The 15906-nt window shown below is 36.4% G+C and overlaps 2 protein-coding genes across 3 annotated transcripts in view; one reads left to right on the top strand and one right to left on the bottom strand.

Moving 5' to 3' along the window:
* The window catches only part of THADA (THADA armadillo repeat containing), a 214282-nt gene that overhangs the window by 186149 nt on the left and 12227 nt on the right, over positions 1-15906 (bottom strand). The gene's annotated exons all lie outside the window — the stretch shown is intronic.
* PLEKHH2 (pleckstrin homology, MyTH4 and FERM domain containing H2) overlaps positions 1-15906 on the top strand; it is a 54224-nt gene that overhangs the window by 27973 nt on the left and 10345 nt on the right. For both annotated transcript variants that reach the window (XM_053936888.1, XM_053936889.1), the window contains exons 12-25: positions 978-1114; positions 2201-2311; positions 2573-2659; positions 3156-3314; positions 3580-3660; positions 5859-6038; positions 6783-6891; positions 6994-7106; positions 9265-9444; positions 11422-11519; positions 11974-12151; positions 13793-13948; positions 15272-15369; positions 15741-15882. In XM_053936888.1, coding sequence (XP_053792863.1) covers positions 978-1114; positions 2201-2311; positions 2573-2659; positions 3156-3314; positions 3580-3660; positions 5859-6038; positions 6783-6891; positions 6994-7106; positions 9265-9444; positions 11422-11519; positions 11974-12151; positions 13793-13948; positions 15272-15369; positions 15741-15882 — 1829 coding nt within the window. The remainder of the gene's footprint in view (positions 1-977; positions 1115-2200; positions 2312-2572; positions 2660-3155; positions 3315-3579; positions 3661-5858; positions 6039-6782; positions 6892-6993; positions 7107-9264; positions 9445-11421; positions 11520-11973; positions 12152-13792; positions 13949-15271; positions 15370-15740; positions 15883-15906) is intronic.

A 15906-nucleotide genomic window follows, 5' to 3' on the forward strand; every position in this document is an offset into this window, starting at 1 on the left:
ACACACATATGTACATGTCTTTGTTGGTATTACATTCTTTAAAAACCTAGGCAGTCACACATTTCACCAAAAGCATGATTAGCTCTCTGCAATTTGTTATGAAAGATCCACCATGAGAAGAGAAGAACCCACTCTGAAAGTCTTGGTGGCTTACCAAAGCAATAAATGAGAAAAGCCTTTTTTTAAGAATAAAATTGGCAAATGAGTTGGGAAATTATTGAAACAAAGGGAAAAAGGGTTCTCATTTCAGTTTTGGAGAGTATAACCTTGCAGAGTGTAACACTAGTCTTACAAAAGAAGACATTTGCATGCATGAAAATACTTCTGTAAATGAATGAGGGAGGAGTTTGAATTTTTATTACTGATTGACTAGAATTGAAAGCAGGGTGCATTTTTTTTTCAGGATTAAAGCTCATAAACTCTAAACCCCCCCTGAAATATGAAAATCAAACTTACAGAAAACCTTGGTATACAAATTCATACTGATTGCAAAACACAGTCACCTACACCTTCAACACAAAGCAGATGTTGAGTATGACTTCTTAGAATGCAAGCAGTTGCCTGAGAAATCCGGATGCTATAGTGAGTGAGAAAAAGTGCAGGGGAAAGGTTGCTTAGTTTAATTAAAGATCCTGGTGTTTTTTTCTAGACAATGAGTATGATTCATGGCACTAACTCCCTCCTTAAAGAAGCTGTCGTAATGTAACAGAAGGTGATAATATACAGAAGACTTTTTTTGTTGTTCCTTTTACAAGGGACTTTAACTGTTTAATTATAAATAAAATGAGGATTAGCACCATGCTAATAGTTCAGTGTGCTGATATTCTAAAAAATCCTTGGTTCCTGATGGATTTATGTTGATACTTATGTTTGCCTGGAGATTCTATTCAGATGTTTTTCTGCATGGCTATTCTGATCTCAGTTATTTCTAAAGTAATAAAAAAATATAAAGAACTCTCTTTCTTCTTTTACCACAGGTGCATCTCTGTCTTCTGTGACCTCTGAAAGTGACTATGCTATTCCTCCAGATGCATATTCAGTAGATACAGACTATTCAGAGCCAGAGCAGAAACTTCCTAAGACCTCATCCTCATCTAGTGATAATGGAAAAAATGTGAGTACTGAAGTTCTGTGAAGAAGTGCACCTGAGGTACTGTGTGTCTGTTTATGTTCAAAGATTGCTACCAAACCTTTTCATTCAGTCTTGCTGACTCCCAGACTGCCTTATGAGTACAAACAGCAAAATATATCAACAATGTTAGCCAAGTAAGACTATAATTAGTGAAGGAAAGTGGAAGATAATTCTAAGCTTTCCTATATAATGAAGGAAAAATAGGTCAACAACTCTAGAATACAATTCAAATTACTTGAGATTTCCTTTCTTGGAACCAGGTGTGGTATCAGATTGCATATGAAATACTCAAAACAGTTTAAAATTATTATTTGAATAGTTAAGTAAATAGAAGGGCATTCCAAGAAGGAGCTGATGTCATCAGTGGAAATCTATGTGCAGTAGTAAGTTTGTATCCTTTCCTCATACAGGGAAAACATCAGAGAAATCCTAGGTAGAGTAACCTGTGAAGACAGGCCAAAGAAACCAAACCATTATGAGGTATTGGTCAGCCTCCAGGAGCTTTTTAATGGCTTGTGTTTGTAGTTAGTGTCTTAACATACAAGTGGACTGACTACTTGCTGATGAAGATTATTTTAGGCTTTCTTCACAGAGCAGAAGTGTGAACTCTGTTCTTCAGATGTACACACTAGAGGTTTGTTTGCGAGGAGATCAGAATTACAGTGCTTTATATCTGGTTTTCAGGTTAGGACCTCGAGTTGGGAAAAAAAATAATACATTTATCTTTTATTCATCTTGCTCCTTGTTTAATATAAACAACTAGAAAGTAAAATCAGAAATCATCATATTCTTCATTCTTTTCTATATTTTGGGGCACTTACTCTCCTTCATGTACTATAACAGTAAGTAGGGATATTCGTTAGTTATCCCAGGTGCATGACATTGGTCTTAATTGATGCCTGTAAAAACGTTGTCCTTAGATTAAAATTTTCATCAAATACTATAATTATTATTTAGCATGCTTTTAAGTCATTAATATATTTCTCTGTGTGTATTTATACCTATTTCTGAGGGGCAGAGGTATATATGTGTATCTAACCACTTTTTATCTAACTTCTAAACAACCAGGAACCTTTGGAAAAATCTGGATATCTGTTAAAAATGGGTGGTAAAGTAAAGACCTGGAAAAGACGGTGGTTTGTGCTTAAAGGAGGTGAATTGCTATATTACAAATCTCCAGTAAGTACATGTAATTTACCTGTTATTTTGTATTATATTGTTTACTGATAATCTAAGGCTGCTAGAAGGAAAAAAAGTGCACTTCTGGTTTCTGAGCTGTTAGAAAGTAATTCAGTACTCACTTCCTCAAGAGGTGTACAAGGTACACACTGTCTAACTAGAAAGTATTTATCAAGATTAATGTTTAAATTAGTCCTATATTTATTTATTGCTGTTTGTTAGTAGATTTAAAATACTCTTTTTCCATTATTTCCATACCAGAGTGATGTTATCCGAAAGCCTCAAGGTCAAATTGAGCTAAATGCATCCAGCCACATTGAAAGGGGTGATGGAAAGCAAACAATTCAGGTGCCTACTTTTCTCCTCTGTTGGTGTTTCAGCATTACCTCCATCCCCAAAGCCAACCCCTTGTTGCAGTGGAAGACCAAGTGTGGATTTGGAATTAAATAATCAGTGCCTTTCATTTGAAACCAAAGAATTGTTTCAGTGACAGAAAATATAAAAAGGCCTATCTGGAGTGTAGTTTGTATTGTCACAAAGGATCATCACATATAGGATAGAAATAAAGAGAGCAGTTGTGGGGTCAGCCACTGGGGTAGAGAGAATTTATTTATCCAAAAGGAGAATTTTCTCAACTTGCCATCCTGGAATGTCCAAGATAAAGATTTAGAAAGAGTCTCTCTGCTCTGTCTGGACATGGAATGTTTCATTACTAAAAAGCAGTTCAGGGAAGATAAATTCCCTGAAGTTGTGAAACTACATTGGGTGGTGTATGTTACAAATCCCACACTGTGAGGTCAAATGTGTAAATTCTTGAAGCTCAAGTCTCTTTCTTACTACACAGCTGACCACAGAGAAACGGACATACTACCTGACTGCAGATTCCCCCAATATCTTGGAGGAATGGATCAAAGTACTGCAGAATGTTCTTAAAATACAGGCTGCCAGCCCACTCTTTGTACAGTCTGAAATCAAGCCAGCTATGAAAGGATTACTTACAAAGGTAGGAAAACACTTCTTCCTCCAGTCTGCTTTATTCCAACACTGTTTAGGCCAACACTGGCCTTACTGTGGTACAGATAAGCATCTCATCTAATGCTCTGATTCGTATGCCCTTAATAGAGTTACACAGTTTAAATTTCATGTCCAGTAATGTGGATAGGAATTTTAACCAAGACATGCATTCCCAGTATCACCAAAGTTCAGAGATTATGAAAATAGTCAGTATTTCTCTGACTGTGATTATTACTGATGTTCTGTAATTACAGGTGAAACATGGATATTCCAAAAGGGTTTGGTGTACCCTAGTTGGAAAAATTCTGTATTATTTCCGTAATCAAGAAGACAAGGTAGGTCCCTTTCTTGTTTCTTCAGAGAATGTAGACTTTAAACAGAAATCTACAGCTTTATTAAGGTACAGTTGGCCTTGGCATTATACACAGATGGTCATCTTGGAAGATTCTGTCTAATAGCCAGCAATCAAGATCACACCCATTGGTCTCTTTCTACAGGATGTGATACGTATTATGCATGTTATCCCTAGCTGAAGGGGGACACTGGTTTGCCTGGAGTTCAGGTATCCCTTTCTGACAGGCTTCAGAAAAGACCCAGCTGTCACGTAGTTCTTGAAGCAGACCCTTTCTTATGTATCTTGCAGTGGGCAGTGACTTCAAGTTTCAAGAATTTAAATGTTCTTTCTGTCCTTCAGTTGACTTCCAAATCCTGTTCTTTGGTATGTCAGTGTATGTCCACAGTGCTGCAGGAGCTAGGACACTTCCTAGACATGACTTTCACTTCTCCCATTGCTCCCAAGGCATTGTATTTTGTCACCAAGAAACATCTTTTTAATGGAGGCAGGTCGGAAACAGGATTTTGAACAGTCCACTGAGCCATTACAAAAAAAATCAGTAGAAATTCTCATATTTGTACTTCTGTTTTTGAGAAGATAATCACACTGGAGTCAGTAATTCATAGCTTTTGTGAAGAGCCAGTTTTTCCCTTTGTCATCCTTTGCTTTTACAGCCATTTTAAACCTTAACGAAACCCCATTTCTAGAACTGTATGAATAAGATAGCAGTAACCAACGATCAAAATATTTTATTTTAATTACTCTTTAAAACAATGTAAAACAGGGTTTGGGAATCAAATGGCTAGAGTATAATCTCAAGCTCATCCTACAGAGACATTAAAATTAACTTACAATTTCTCCTAGGGAAAAATCTCTACGTTTAACGTATCTGAATTTATATATTTTTACCACTGAATATTTTGGCATTTTAGCATGCTCTTTAGTCAAGAATTTTGCTGGATTCTTGTGAAAATTTCCCTCACATCTGGAAGAAGTTTAGCTGCCCTTTTAAAGTAAAATTGAAATGAGTTTGCTAACTTGGAACAGAATGAGAATTCAGCTTTTGTAAGCAGAATATGTATGAAAAGTTTTCCAGAGCTACTTTATTTCTAATGTTCAACAATATGCTAATCAAAATCATGTTTTCTGTAGCTGACTGTGGGCAGAAATAAATTACACAATCCGCAGTGGTTAATACAATAATGGAGTCCATTTAATTGACCTCCTTTAAAAATGGAATTCAAGCTAAAAAGCCAGTCAATTGTGTTTTAGTTAAACTTGGTGAATAAATCAATCTCGAGTACTTACATGTGAAACAACCCCTTTTGATTCTCAGAATCTTATCTTACTCAAAAAGCTGAATGCTTCAGAAGCACTACAGAAAATACAAATCACACATCATTTTTTAATTATTACCTGTGGCACTGTGGGAAAGGAAGGAGTTTTGTGTAGAGCAGCCAGTCAGCCTCTCTCAGTCCTGTCACCCAGTTGTCAAGAGATTTTATGCTATGTTTGTTGAGGCTTCCTGTTGATAAGGGCTATGAAATAATTACTCCTGTGAAAATTTCCTCTTGAATGGCTTTTTTAGAGAAAACATTTTCTGCTAAATGATGCTAACTACATAGACATCTCAACACTGAAGCTCTGAAGCTCAGTGAAGCTCTGTGATCTCTCAGACTGGAGAAAGAAACTAACTAGAAGGTCTATCACACAAAAAAATTACCTTTTGAATTTAGAGTATGAACAAGCCAGATACATCAACAATACATTCCTGTCCTCTAAAGTAGCAAGATCATAATTAAAGTTCTAGGCCTGACACAGGAAATTTTTGCTTGGAACCAGGTCTGGGAACTCTGAAGAATGACTTCTCTCACCCTAACATACATTTATTGCATTAGCTATGTACAGAGGCAGATCTGGAAAAGAATTTTTGAAAACCTCATTTTCAAATGAGGTTTTCAACCTCAGGCAGATATCAGTCTCATTTTGCTCTCTGCAACATCTGGCTTATCAGACATTCCTTGGCAGGACTGAAAGTAAGTAAATACAAGTGGGTACGGATAAGGGTTCACATTTTAATTTCTATTTGTAGAATAAGAAAAAGTTGTGTAAATAATAAATATAATAATATATAATACAAAATCAGTGTGCACTGAAACAAACATTACCCTTCTCACCAATTTTGATATTTACTTTTAGTTTCCTCTTGGTCAAATCAAGCTTTTTGAGGCAAAGGTTGAAGAAGTTGATAGATCCTGTGATTCTGATGAAGATTATGAAGCCAGTGGTCGCAGTTTATTATCAACCCATTACACTGTTGTTATCCACCCCAAAGACCAAGGACCCACTTATCTTCTTATAGGATCCAAACATGAGAAGGTAATAAATGGATATTTTTATTGAGTTTCAGTAGCACATCTATGAGTATGGTGTTGTGATTTGAATATTTCTTGAGAAGGAGAAGGACTACAAATCACCTGGCTTGTATTTTGATGTCATAAGGAGAAGGTTCTGCTTTATTAACATTGATCAGTTTGTCTGCAAATCAGTGCTAGTGTAGGTAATCCTTGTTAAAATATACAAAAATATGCAGGCTTGCCTACATAGTAGACTTTGCTCACTTACAGTAACTTGTAGACAGAGCTGTAGCTGAGAGCTTACAAGGTACTGGTATCCATTTTCACTGACAAGACTAACATAGCACAGACTTACCCTACTGTGGTAAAGGAGCAATGAGAGGTGGGGTTAAAACCATTTTTATTATTGTTGCTTCATTCCCAAGTAATCTTGTAGACCTTATTTTGCTTTCTGGACTTACCCCAGGTTAGCAGGGTCTGGCAATGATAAAAAATGATTTATGTAACCTTTTGGAAGAGGAAAGGAAGAATGCCCTGATAATTAGACATGATTTCTGAGGGTAAAAACTTTTGGAGAGCCCTGTCCAACCTTCCTTGCTTAATATTTGTAAGATAGAGACCATGAATGTGTGTTTATTCAACCAAAGTCAAACTTCTTTGGGCTTCAAAAGGAGTGCATGCTAGGGTTTCAAGTTGAGAGCAGAATCCCGATGAAGCAGCTCCTTCCAGCACGGAACAAGTGAGCTGCTATGTTTTTCTGCTTTAGGACACATGGCTTTATCATCTGACAGTTGCAGCTGGAAGTACCAGTGTAAATGTTGGATCTGAGTTTGAACAACTTCTTTGCAAATTATTAAATGTGGAAGGTGATGCCAGTAAGTTTATTTCATTTCAACATACTGATCTTCCAATTCTTATTTAGTAAATGTACTTATGAACTGAATTAATTACAAAATGTATATATTTTATCTGTTTAGCTTCTCAAATTTGGAGACATCCTACCCTTTGCCATAGCAAAGAAGGAATTACTTCCCCTCTTACAACACTGCCATCAGAAGCCTTGCAAACTGAAGCAATTAAATTATTTAAGGTAAAACCATAGCAGGTGCCTTTTTTATTAATTGACTATTTTAACTCTTTGCTAAAGAATGGCTGTTAGTTGGCTTACTAGAGATATTCAACAGATAAGAAAAAAGAGATGTTTCTTTTTATCTTTAGTGGAGGTAACTAATGGAGAGCAGCAAAATGTGCCCATATTACCTCACCAAAGACTATCACTTCCAATGTAAAGATGGCCTTTAGTTGTGAGGGAGCAGTTTAGGCTTCAGCTTTTGGTGTTCCTACTTATTTGATAAGTTACTGATAAAGTGCAAGTTAATAGAAAAATCCATAACCATCATGAGTGATAATAATTTTACCCTGAAGTTCATAGCTCCAAAGAATCTAACAGCATGGACAGATCTCTGCATTCAGAAAACTTTATCTGAAATGCTATTTTTTCAATTAGATTCAGGGAAAAAATCATATGCAAAAGTTTTATTGTAGATACATTTAAATAATCTGGGAGATATTTTAAAAATCAGAAGAAAAAGAAAGTAAATTTAAAGTTTAGGCAAGTCATGGATTATCTAAAACTGAGATATAAAGCAGGGATTGTACTGCTCTTTTTAATAAAAAGAAAATATTTGCATATAAAGTAGCTCTTCTTAAAAGACCAATTATTCAGTAATAAAAATAGAGAAAATATTCCATAGAAAAATTATTAAAAGTATTTCACAAGAGTTGAGTTATTTTTTAAAGATTCTCACAGATCTTTAAAAATTGTAAAACTTAAAAATACACATACACACGTGTCCCAGTGTAAAAACACTTTATGATTAGGAGACACATACTGGTTCATAACCACTGAGCCACAGCTATGTTCTTGAGAAATTTTCTGTGCCTTACAGGTTTCCCAGTTGAAGGCCAGGTAGGTAGTTGATGCCTATAAGACAGAGAGTATGCTGCAATGCCATTAACCCGCTTTCAGGCTATAAAGGCTAATTCAGAGACAAAATAAGATTTGCTGTTCTTTTGTCTCTATGTTGTGAAATAAATTACAAGTTGGAAGGCATGGAGGTTGGATAAATTAATTTTCTCCACAAAACTTAAGACGAGTTTAAAGAACAAATTCCCTGAAGCATCAACTATCTGGAGAATTTTGATGTTATGGTTCAGATCTAGAGAGGAATTCAAGACAAACACTGTATGTTTTGTCATGGACACGTTGAAGCAAACTTTCCAGCTTATTTCTTTGGGATGTTTGAAGCAATTCAAAGAAGTACATCCATCTTATTTTCTGCAATTCTGCAGCATGAAAATTTTCAAGAAAATGTACTTCTTTGATAAAAACAAATTTACATCTACTTGGAAATCACTTTTCAGACCTAATTCAAATCACAGACACTTGCCTCAAGTAAATAAATTAGAGATTACTTGTATGACCTTTATTGAAACCTTGTATAAATCAGCTGAGAAGTCAGGCAGGGAATTTAGAAACAGATCACGTCATGTTTCAGTTATCCCATTCATGATAAAAATAGACTAGAAATAGATTTGGCTTCCATCCACTTCTTGTATTTTTGCTTCTATCCCTTAAAAATTCAACTATTGTATACAGTAAATGCAACAAGTGATATATATGCTTTCTTCTAACACAGCACAACAAATGATTAATGTCTGGCTTTCCTGAGACAGTACTGGGTATAGGAAAGGTCATAGTTAACCTACAGTAAAAATACCATGGAAAGCCAAGATGTAAATCAATGGCTCTGAGTTACGGATTTTTTATCTGTGTATATGCTGCCATGTAGTGCTTACTACTTAAAGAAGCACTTTACGTTGTCTGGCACTGAGAGCGTAGACATTGAATTTCCAAGTCCTGTAGAGGGGTGAGCTGTGTTCAGCATGTCCTTAAACTTGCCTGCCACCACAGTTGTTCCAACCCCTGTTACAGTTCACTCTGTTAGATACACAGTGAAAAGCATGGGTTGTACGAGGTGTTTTAGCTCAAGTCTCCCTGTTTAGATTTTCATTCATTCTGGCCCCTTTTCACCCCATTTTTCAGAACCAGCAGAGTTTTCCAAGTCTACTGGTAAACTTACTAATTGTGATTTCTATTCAGGTACACTTTTGATATATAGAACATCTTAAAGAGTTGCTGAAGCTACCTTGTATGTAAACTCACTTGCTTATTATTTTATATCTAGACCTGCCAGTTGTTTATAAATGCTGCAGTTGACTCTCCTGCCATTGATTACCATGTATCTTTGGCCCAAAGTGCTTTGCAGATCTGTCTCACACATCCTGAACTTCAAAACGAGATCTGTTGCCAACTTATTAAACAGACCAGGCGTCGACATCCACAAAACCAGGCAGGACCAATACAGGTAACCCGGTATTTATTTTAATGGTTTTGATTTCAGCAGCAATAAAGAAACTACACAGAGTGTTTAGGATAGTAAAGAGGCTCTGCTCTTCTGCAGCATCTGCTGAGTTAAGATCCAATTCACTGCTGCTATGTTTTCCTGAAACAAAGCTGATGCTATCCTCTAACAAAGTATGTGTACCTGGTGGTAGAATATATCTCTGCCCATGCTGTTTGTAAAGGGTGGACATAAAATGGGCTGTCTTCAAGTCAAGTGTTAAGTAAGAATGTAAGAAACCTAATTATTTTTTACTGCTTCTTTCCTAATAGAGGTGCTGCCTCAGGAAGTTTGGTGTGTTAAGCCACATAGAAAATTACTCAATAGCATGAGTGTGAAGTAAAGCTGTGGTGCCATGTAGTGGAATATCAGATAAGGCTCAGGGCTTCTGATAGATGTCCCCTCTTGTGTGCCATGCTGTTCTGTATTCACCCTGCATGCTACGTTATTATACATACTTGAAATTCTTCCCTAATAGCACTGAATAGCACTGCCTGCTATTCACTCTATGCAATTGTGAAATGAACTGGAATTGCAAGGAAAGCCAATACTTGGAGCTTGCATAGAATTAACAGAACTGGAATGTTACACTTATGATGGAGCAATGCCTACAGAACTGGGAGACTTATCAGAAAATGAGAAAGGAAGTTACCATACAAGGCTTCTCTAATAGACACGTTTTTCTCTTACCATAGAAAGTAGCACATGACCAGCAGCCATACCTATTAGCTAGAAACAGCCTGTACCTGGGAGATGGCTGATGTGTGGAGAGGCACTGGAACAGGTTGCCCAGAGAAGCCATAGGTGCCCCATCCCTGGAAGTGCTCAAGGCCAGGTTGAGCTTGGAGCAACCTGGTCTAGTGGAAGGTGTCCCTGCCCAATGCAGGGGATTGGAACTAGATGATCTTTAAGGTTCCTTACATTCTATGATTCAATGTGTGCATTGCTAAAACATTCACAGAGCTTTTATAACAGACATGGTACATTCATGTCAGTTAGCACACACTGAAGCTACGTATGGCTGATGGAATTTAAACTTACTATAATTCTTCTTTGGTACTATTCTTACCATTGGCAAGGCCTTCCCTCTGATGCAGATAAATTGTTGTTTTCCTAACCCCCTGGAATGATTTTTAAGAGTTAATACATGCAGTAAACACATGCAGTTTTCAGCCTTACACTAAGTTTTTTAAGTCCTAAATTCCTGCTGTAGTCTCCTACCCTTGCTTCTACTGCATTGTATACCTTCAACAGAGCCAATGCTATCCTTAACCAAAGTATAGATATTTGATGATATTTTACAGGACTGTGCCAGTTCTGTAAAATTTCTATTTAATATGAGGCAAATCAGATAAATCAAGATAGAGAAACACCGTTTTTTTAAATCTCAGTGAAGCATTGCTATACTAATTGTGAGAAAATTATTGCAACATTAGTAAGTGTATATCAGGGTACATAAGAGCACTCTGTGTTAAGTGAAACCAATGAATACATACTGAGCAACAATATACCAAAATATTGAATAATGGTTTTTTTCAATAGTTACTGTAAATTTGGTAGGAGAAAGCATGTCTTATGTGTTGCTTCATAATATGTGTAACAGGAGAGCTGAATTAAAATTGCACAGGCTTCTCTTCATATCATAATGCTTGGTCTTGCAGCTTTAGTACTTCTCTTCCTCTGTATTAACTGCTTTTTATACAAACTCAGCTGCTTTCCCATTTCCAGCCCCAAAAGAAACTTGGTGTACACATGTAAATAGAGTATTGGGCCTTTCAATGAGGTGATATGCTTATTTACTCAGCTTTTCCTCTGTTTTTTTCATTCCTATTTCAGCAATTTCAACTTGGCACAGTAAGCTGCACTGCTGGCCAGTAGCCACAGCAGGAAGTTTTATGTTAACAGGATTTTTAAAACAGTAAATGTATTCCTTTTGTTCAGGGCTTGCAGCTTTTGGCCCTCTGCGTTGGACTCTTCCTGCCCCAGCATCCATTCCTTTGGCTTCTTAAACTTCACTTAAAGAAGAATGCAGATTCCAGGTGTGCCCAACTAGTCAACTGGTCTTTCTGAAGTACCTTGTTTTCAGTTTTTCCCGTAATATATCAAATCTTCTGATGTATATTTTAAAATTAATTCGAGTAGAATTGCTACTAAACTAGAGTACATATTACTTCTGTGCATCACTTAGGAAAGTTACAAATTTTTAAAACAGTATTTTGCAGTGCATACTCTGAGTGTATGTTGCAAAACTGTGAAAACCAAAATATGGCAATTACACAACACACCCTGAGCCATGTTCATCTTTGGCACAATTCTGCGGGTCTCAGTAGACTTATTCTCTTTCTAATTCCACATGCAAAAAAATGTGTTGGAAATCTCATAGAGTGAAATCTGAGTGCTCCTCCCATCTGGCCTCTCCAGAAATATTCACTCACAGTTTACTATCCTTTAAATCAGTCCCTAGGGATTGCCTTATTTCTCTTTTTGCCACAGGACTGAATTTGGGAAATACGCTATATATTGCCAGCGCTGCGTAGAACGTACCCAGCAGAATGGAGACCGAGAAGCCAGACCTTCCAGAATGGAAATCCTTTCCACTCTCCTGAGAAATCCCTACCACCATTCCCTGCCCTTCAGTATTCCAGTTCATTTCATGAATGGCATATATCAGGTAATGTCATGCAGGCCACGAAATCTGAGCTCTCCCAACCCGCTGCTGTCAGCATATACATGAAACAGTACATCAAAAAGAGTAAGGTAAATATGGCTTAAGTTTCATCTTGTGCCAGTGCCAGCAATGGCAGGCACAAAGTATTTGTGATCTGATTTGATCAACTAAGAGTAAAGGTTTAGGGGAAAATCTTGAAGAGAAAGAAAAAAGTAAAACCTTGTAAGAGTAAGAACTGACAAAACTCTGTTTCTTATTTAACCTGACCACCAGATGAATGAATTAGACTGAAGGACAAGGAAAGGTATTAAATTCCACTTCCTTTCATCAGACATCTTGGAAGTTAAATACCTCAGTGAAGGCCTGGAAGCACAGCTGTAATTCCCATTATCAGTCCTGAAAGATAACCATATTTGTTACACAACAAACATGGCTCCATTCTTAACTCTCTGGGGATATCATTAGTCAAAGCCCCTAGGAAACATTCCACGGGCTTCCAAGCATGCTGCTTCACATCCTGGTTTATGTTTCCAGCTGTGAGAGATGCCTGAGAAGAGTTTTAACAATTTAACAATTCATAGTATTCCTAGACAGAAAGCAACTTTTTATATGAAATCAAAGCTATATCAAATAAATATTTTATTTCAGATTGTCACAGAAGTACTTTGCATTTTTTCATCTCTAAGTTTTTTAATTGCTTACTGCTTGCCCAGTAAAACAGAAAAAAATATCCTTTAAATCATCCTAAATGGTTTCAAAATTGAAGTTTGGAGAAGAAAAGGAGTAACTGTTCATTAGTTATTTACTGTCCAAAATTGTATAGTTACAAGGGCTAAGAAAATTGTAATTAAATACATAAATTACTTCAGTGGGATCAGCAAATAACAACTATAGTGGTATTAAAAATTCTTGTATTAATCTCTGAAGATTAATCAGATTTTATTTTAATGCCAGGCACTGAGAAGTTCAAACAACAGTTCATTAACCATTTTCAAGACATTTTTTACCAAAACATTTTCAACATGTCAAACACAGGAAAACACTCTCAATACAAATTTAAGTGAACATCAGCCATTGCTATCTGTAAAGAAGCTATTTGCCATCTCATGCTAAAATGTCAGTCACAGCAAACAGAAGTTCATATTTGGGGAAGTAAAATTTAGAAGGTTCTATACATTACTGACCTGTGTAATAGTGACAAAGCAAAATTCATAAACTATTTTAGATCTGCCAGTGTATATCTGTCACCTGATATCCCTCTAAAGTTGCACATGATGAAAAATTATTAATTGATCTCATTTGTTTCTGCACTATATTGAAAGGTACAGGAATTTATACTCTTCATTTTTCAAGTGGTATTTTTCACAAAAAGCTCAGATACTAGACTGCTACCTGCCATATGAATTCTGTAAAAGAATTCCAAGTGTAACAAGTGCAAGGAAACCAATTCCACTAAACAGACTTTCCATGTGGAAATCTTTTTCAGGCCCTTTATGTCAATTTTTAATTTCCAATTACAGTAATGGACGAAATGGGTCTTACAGTTCCACCGTTATTCTAGAAGTATTGTATTTCAAAATCTTAGATTTAAAGGGAGAATGGGTGTGAGTTTGATAGCAAAATACATTTTGGCTTCTTTTTTAGGTTGTTGGGTTTGATGCCTCTACCACAGTAGAGGAATTTCTGAACACTCTGAACCAAGATACAGGGATGAGGAAACCAGCTCAGTCAGGATTTGCACTGTTTTCTGATGATCCCTCTGGCAAGGATATAGAGCACTGTCTTCAAGGAAACATCAAGGTAAACAAAAGCCTTTAATGGGCTGTGCATATTAAAAAGTCTCTTCATTTCACAGAGCTCTCTTCAGACAATGTAAAGGAAAACATTTTTCAGGCTGAAAACTGTCTTTTTTTTGGTAATGTGAAAGGAAAATTTTTTTTTAAAAGATCACTTTTTCAGTTGCTGAAATTCAGTGAACTATAGTTAAAAGCTTTCTCCAAGAGATCCATATTATTCAGAGAAGTAACAGGTGTGTTAAAAAACAAAAAGCTGTTACAGTTCTTTAACACTAAGAAGCATTAGAGTCAAACATGGATTTAGAGATTTCAGTCAACATTTCTGATACGGCTCCAAAAGACGAGCATGTGAGGTCCAAGAAGTCATTGATACTGGGGTGGAAATCCTGGGAAATTAAAAAAAAGAAATGGTTCCTTCTCTTTGGCTTGCCATTGTTCTGAATTCTAAATTTTAGCTCCCTCTATTGCTAGAATTAAATTCTTAGCAGTAAAGAATGACAAAACGCAATATAATGTGTGCTTTAGTAAAATATTAGATACAAGTCTTTTAGCAACTAATGAATCATTAATTTTTTGTATTTCTACCAAGTAGCTTTTTGCACCCTTTGGCCAATGTTCACAACTGCACTTTTGAGTTACAAGGTGTGGTACAACCCAGCCTTAGTGATAAACAAATGGTGTCACCACAATTAGAAAAATTACCATACAGAAAGCAAAATTTATAAAATATGTACTTATTTTCTAGGTAACTATAATTTTAGAAACTACTCATATTACTGCTTCCAGGAAGGCTCTTTTATGAAGGAATGGTGACATGAAGCGCAGCTGAGCTCCTAGGATCTCTGTTCCACCTCCTCCCCATCTGCCCACCTACCCACCTACACAGCTTGTTGTGAAGCACTTTTGGTGCGTTTTATAACAAACTTCATGCCAACTTTACAGCAGTTACTAGAAAGGACCTGTAAAACTTTGGCATGCAGCAGAAGAAGGCAGAGATCAAAGGCATTTGATTAATTATATAACAACTCACTCTGTGTTATTACACATTCATTGGCAGCTGCTAAATCAAGTACCTGGCCTTTCCATGTTATGGCTTGTTTCCAAAGGTAGTGCATATATTGCAGGATAAACAAAAACCAAAAATGTTAATAATTAAACACTTTGACTAAGAAATACAAGTTATACTTCAGTGAGTTTAAAAATTCAAGCTGTGTATGTATCTAATAGGTGATAGGTAGAGGACATTAAAATAAGCTGACAGTTTCTTTTCAAGGTGTTTTCAAATAGGAAGACATGCCAAATCAGGTTTGTATTGCTTTCCTTCTAGATTTGTGACATTATTTCAAAATGGGAGCAAGCCTCCAAAGAACAACACCCCGGGAAATGTGAAGGCACAAGGACTGTCCGCCTTACTTACAAAAACAGGTTTGTTTAGCAAGTATAATATCTCTGCCTTGTCCCGAGATTTATTTTTCAGTTCCTGCAGTTTCTTCATCTGAGAAACACTGGCTGACTTGAAGCATGCAACAAAAATAGTAAATGGGTGTAACTGGGTAATTTTTTTTTAAATAACCTTTTTTTAGTTCTTAAGAGGTGAGCAGGACTGCAAAAAATCCCCACTGAAGTAATACGACTGACATTAAATATTTACCCACTGGTTCAAGTACAAGTGTTGCTCTACTAATGTGTTTTGAAGCTGAAATAAACATGTCACATTCAGAGCAGATACTGCTAATCCTCAGGGCTAATGCATTTCCCTATCTTCTTTATTTAATAACTTTCTGTCTTTTCTGTAGGCTTTATTTTTCTGTTCAAGTTCATGGCGAGACAGACAGAGAGAAGCTGCTGCTCGTGTATCAGACAAATGATCAAATAGTCAATGGACTTTTCCCTGTAAACAAAGAATTAGCAATGGAATTGACAGCCCTTTTAGCTCAGGTAATCTTTATGCATGGGTAAGTC

The sequence above is a fragment of the Vidua chalybeata genome, chromosome 3 (assembly GCF_026979565.1).
Source record: "Vidua chalybeata isolate OUT-0048 chromosome 3, bVidCha1 merged haplotype, whole genome shotgun sequence".
Classification (NCBI taxonomy): domain Eukaryota; kingdom Metazoa; phylum Chordata; class Aves; order Passeriformes; family Viduidae; genus Vidua; species Vidua chalybeata.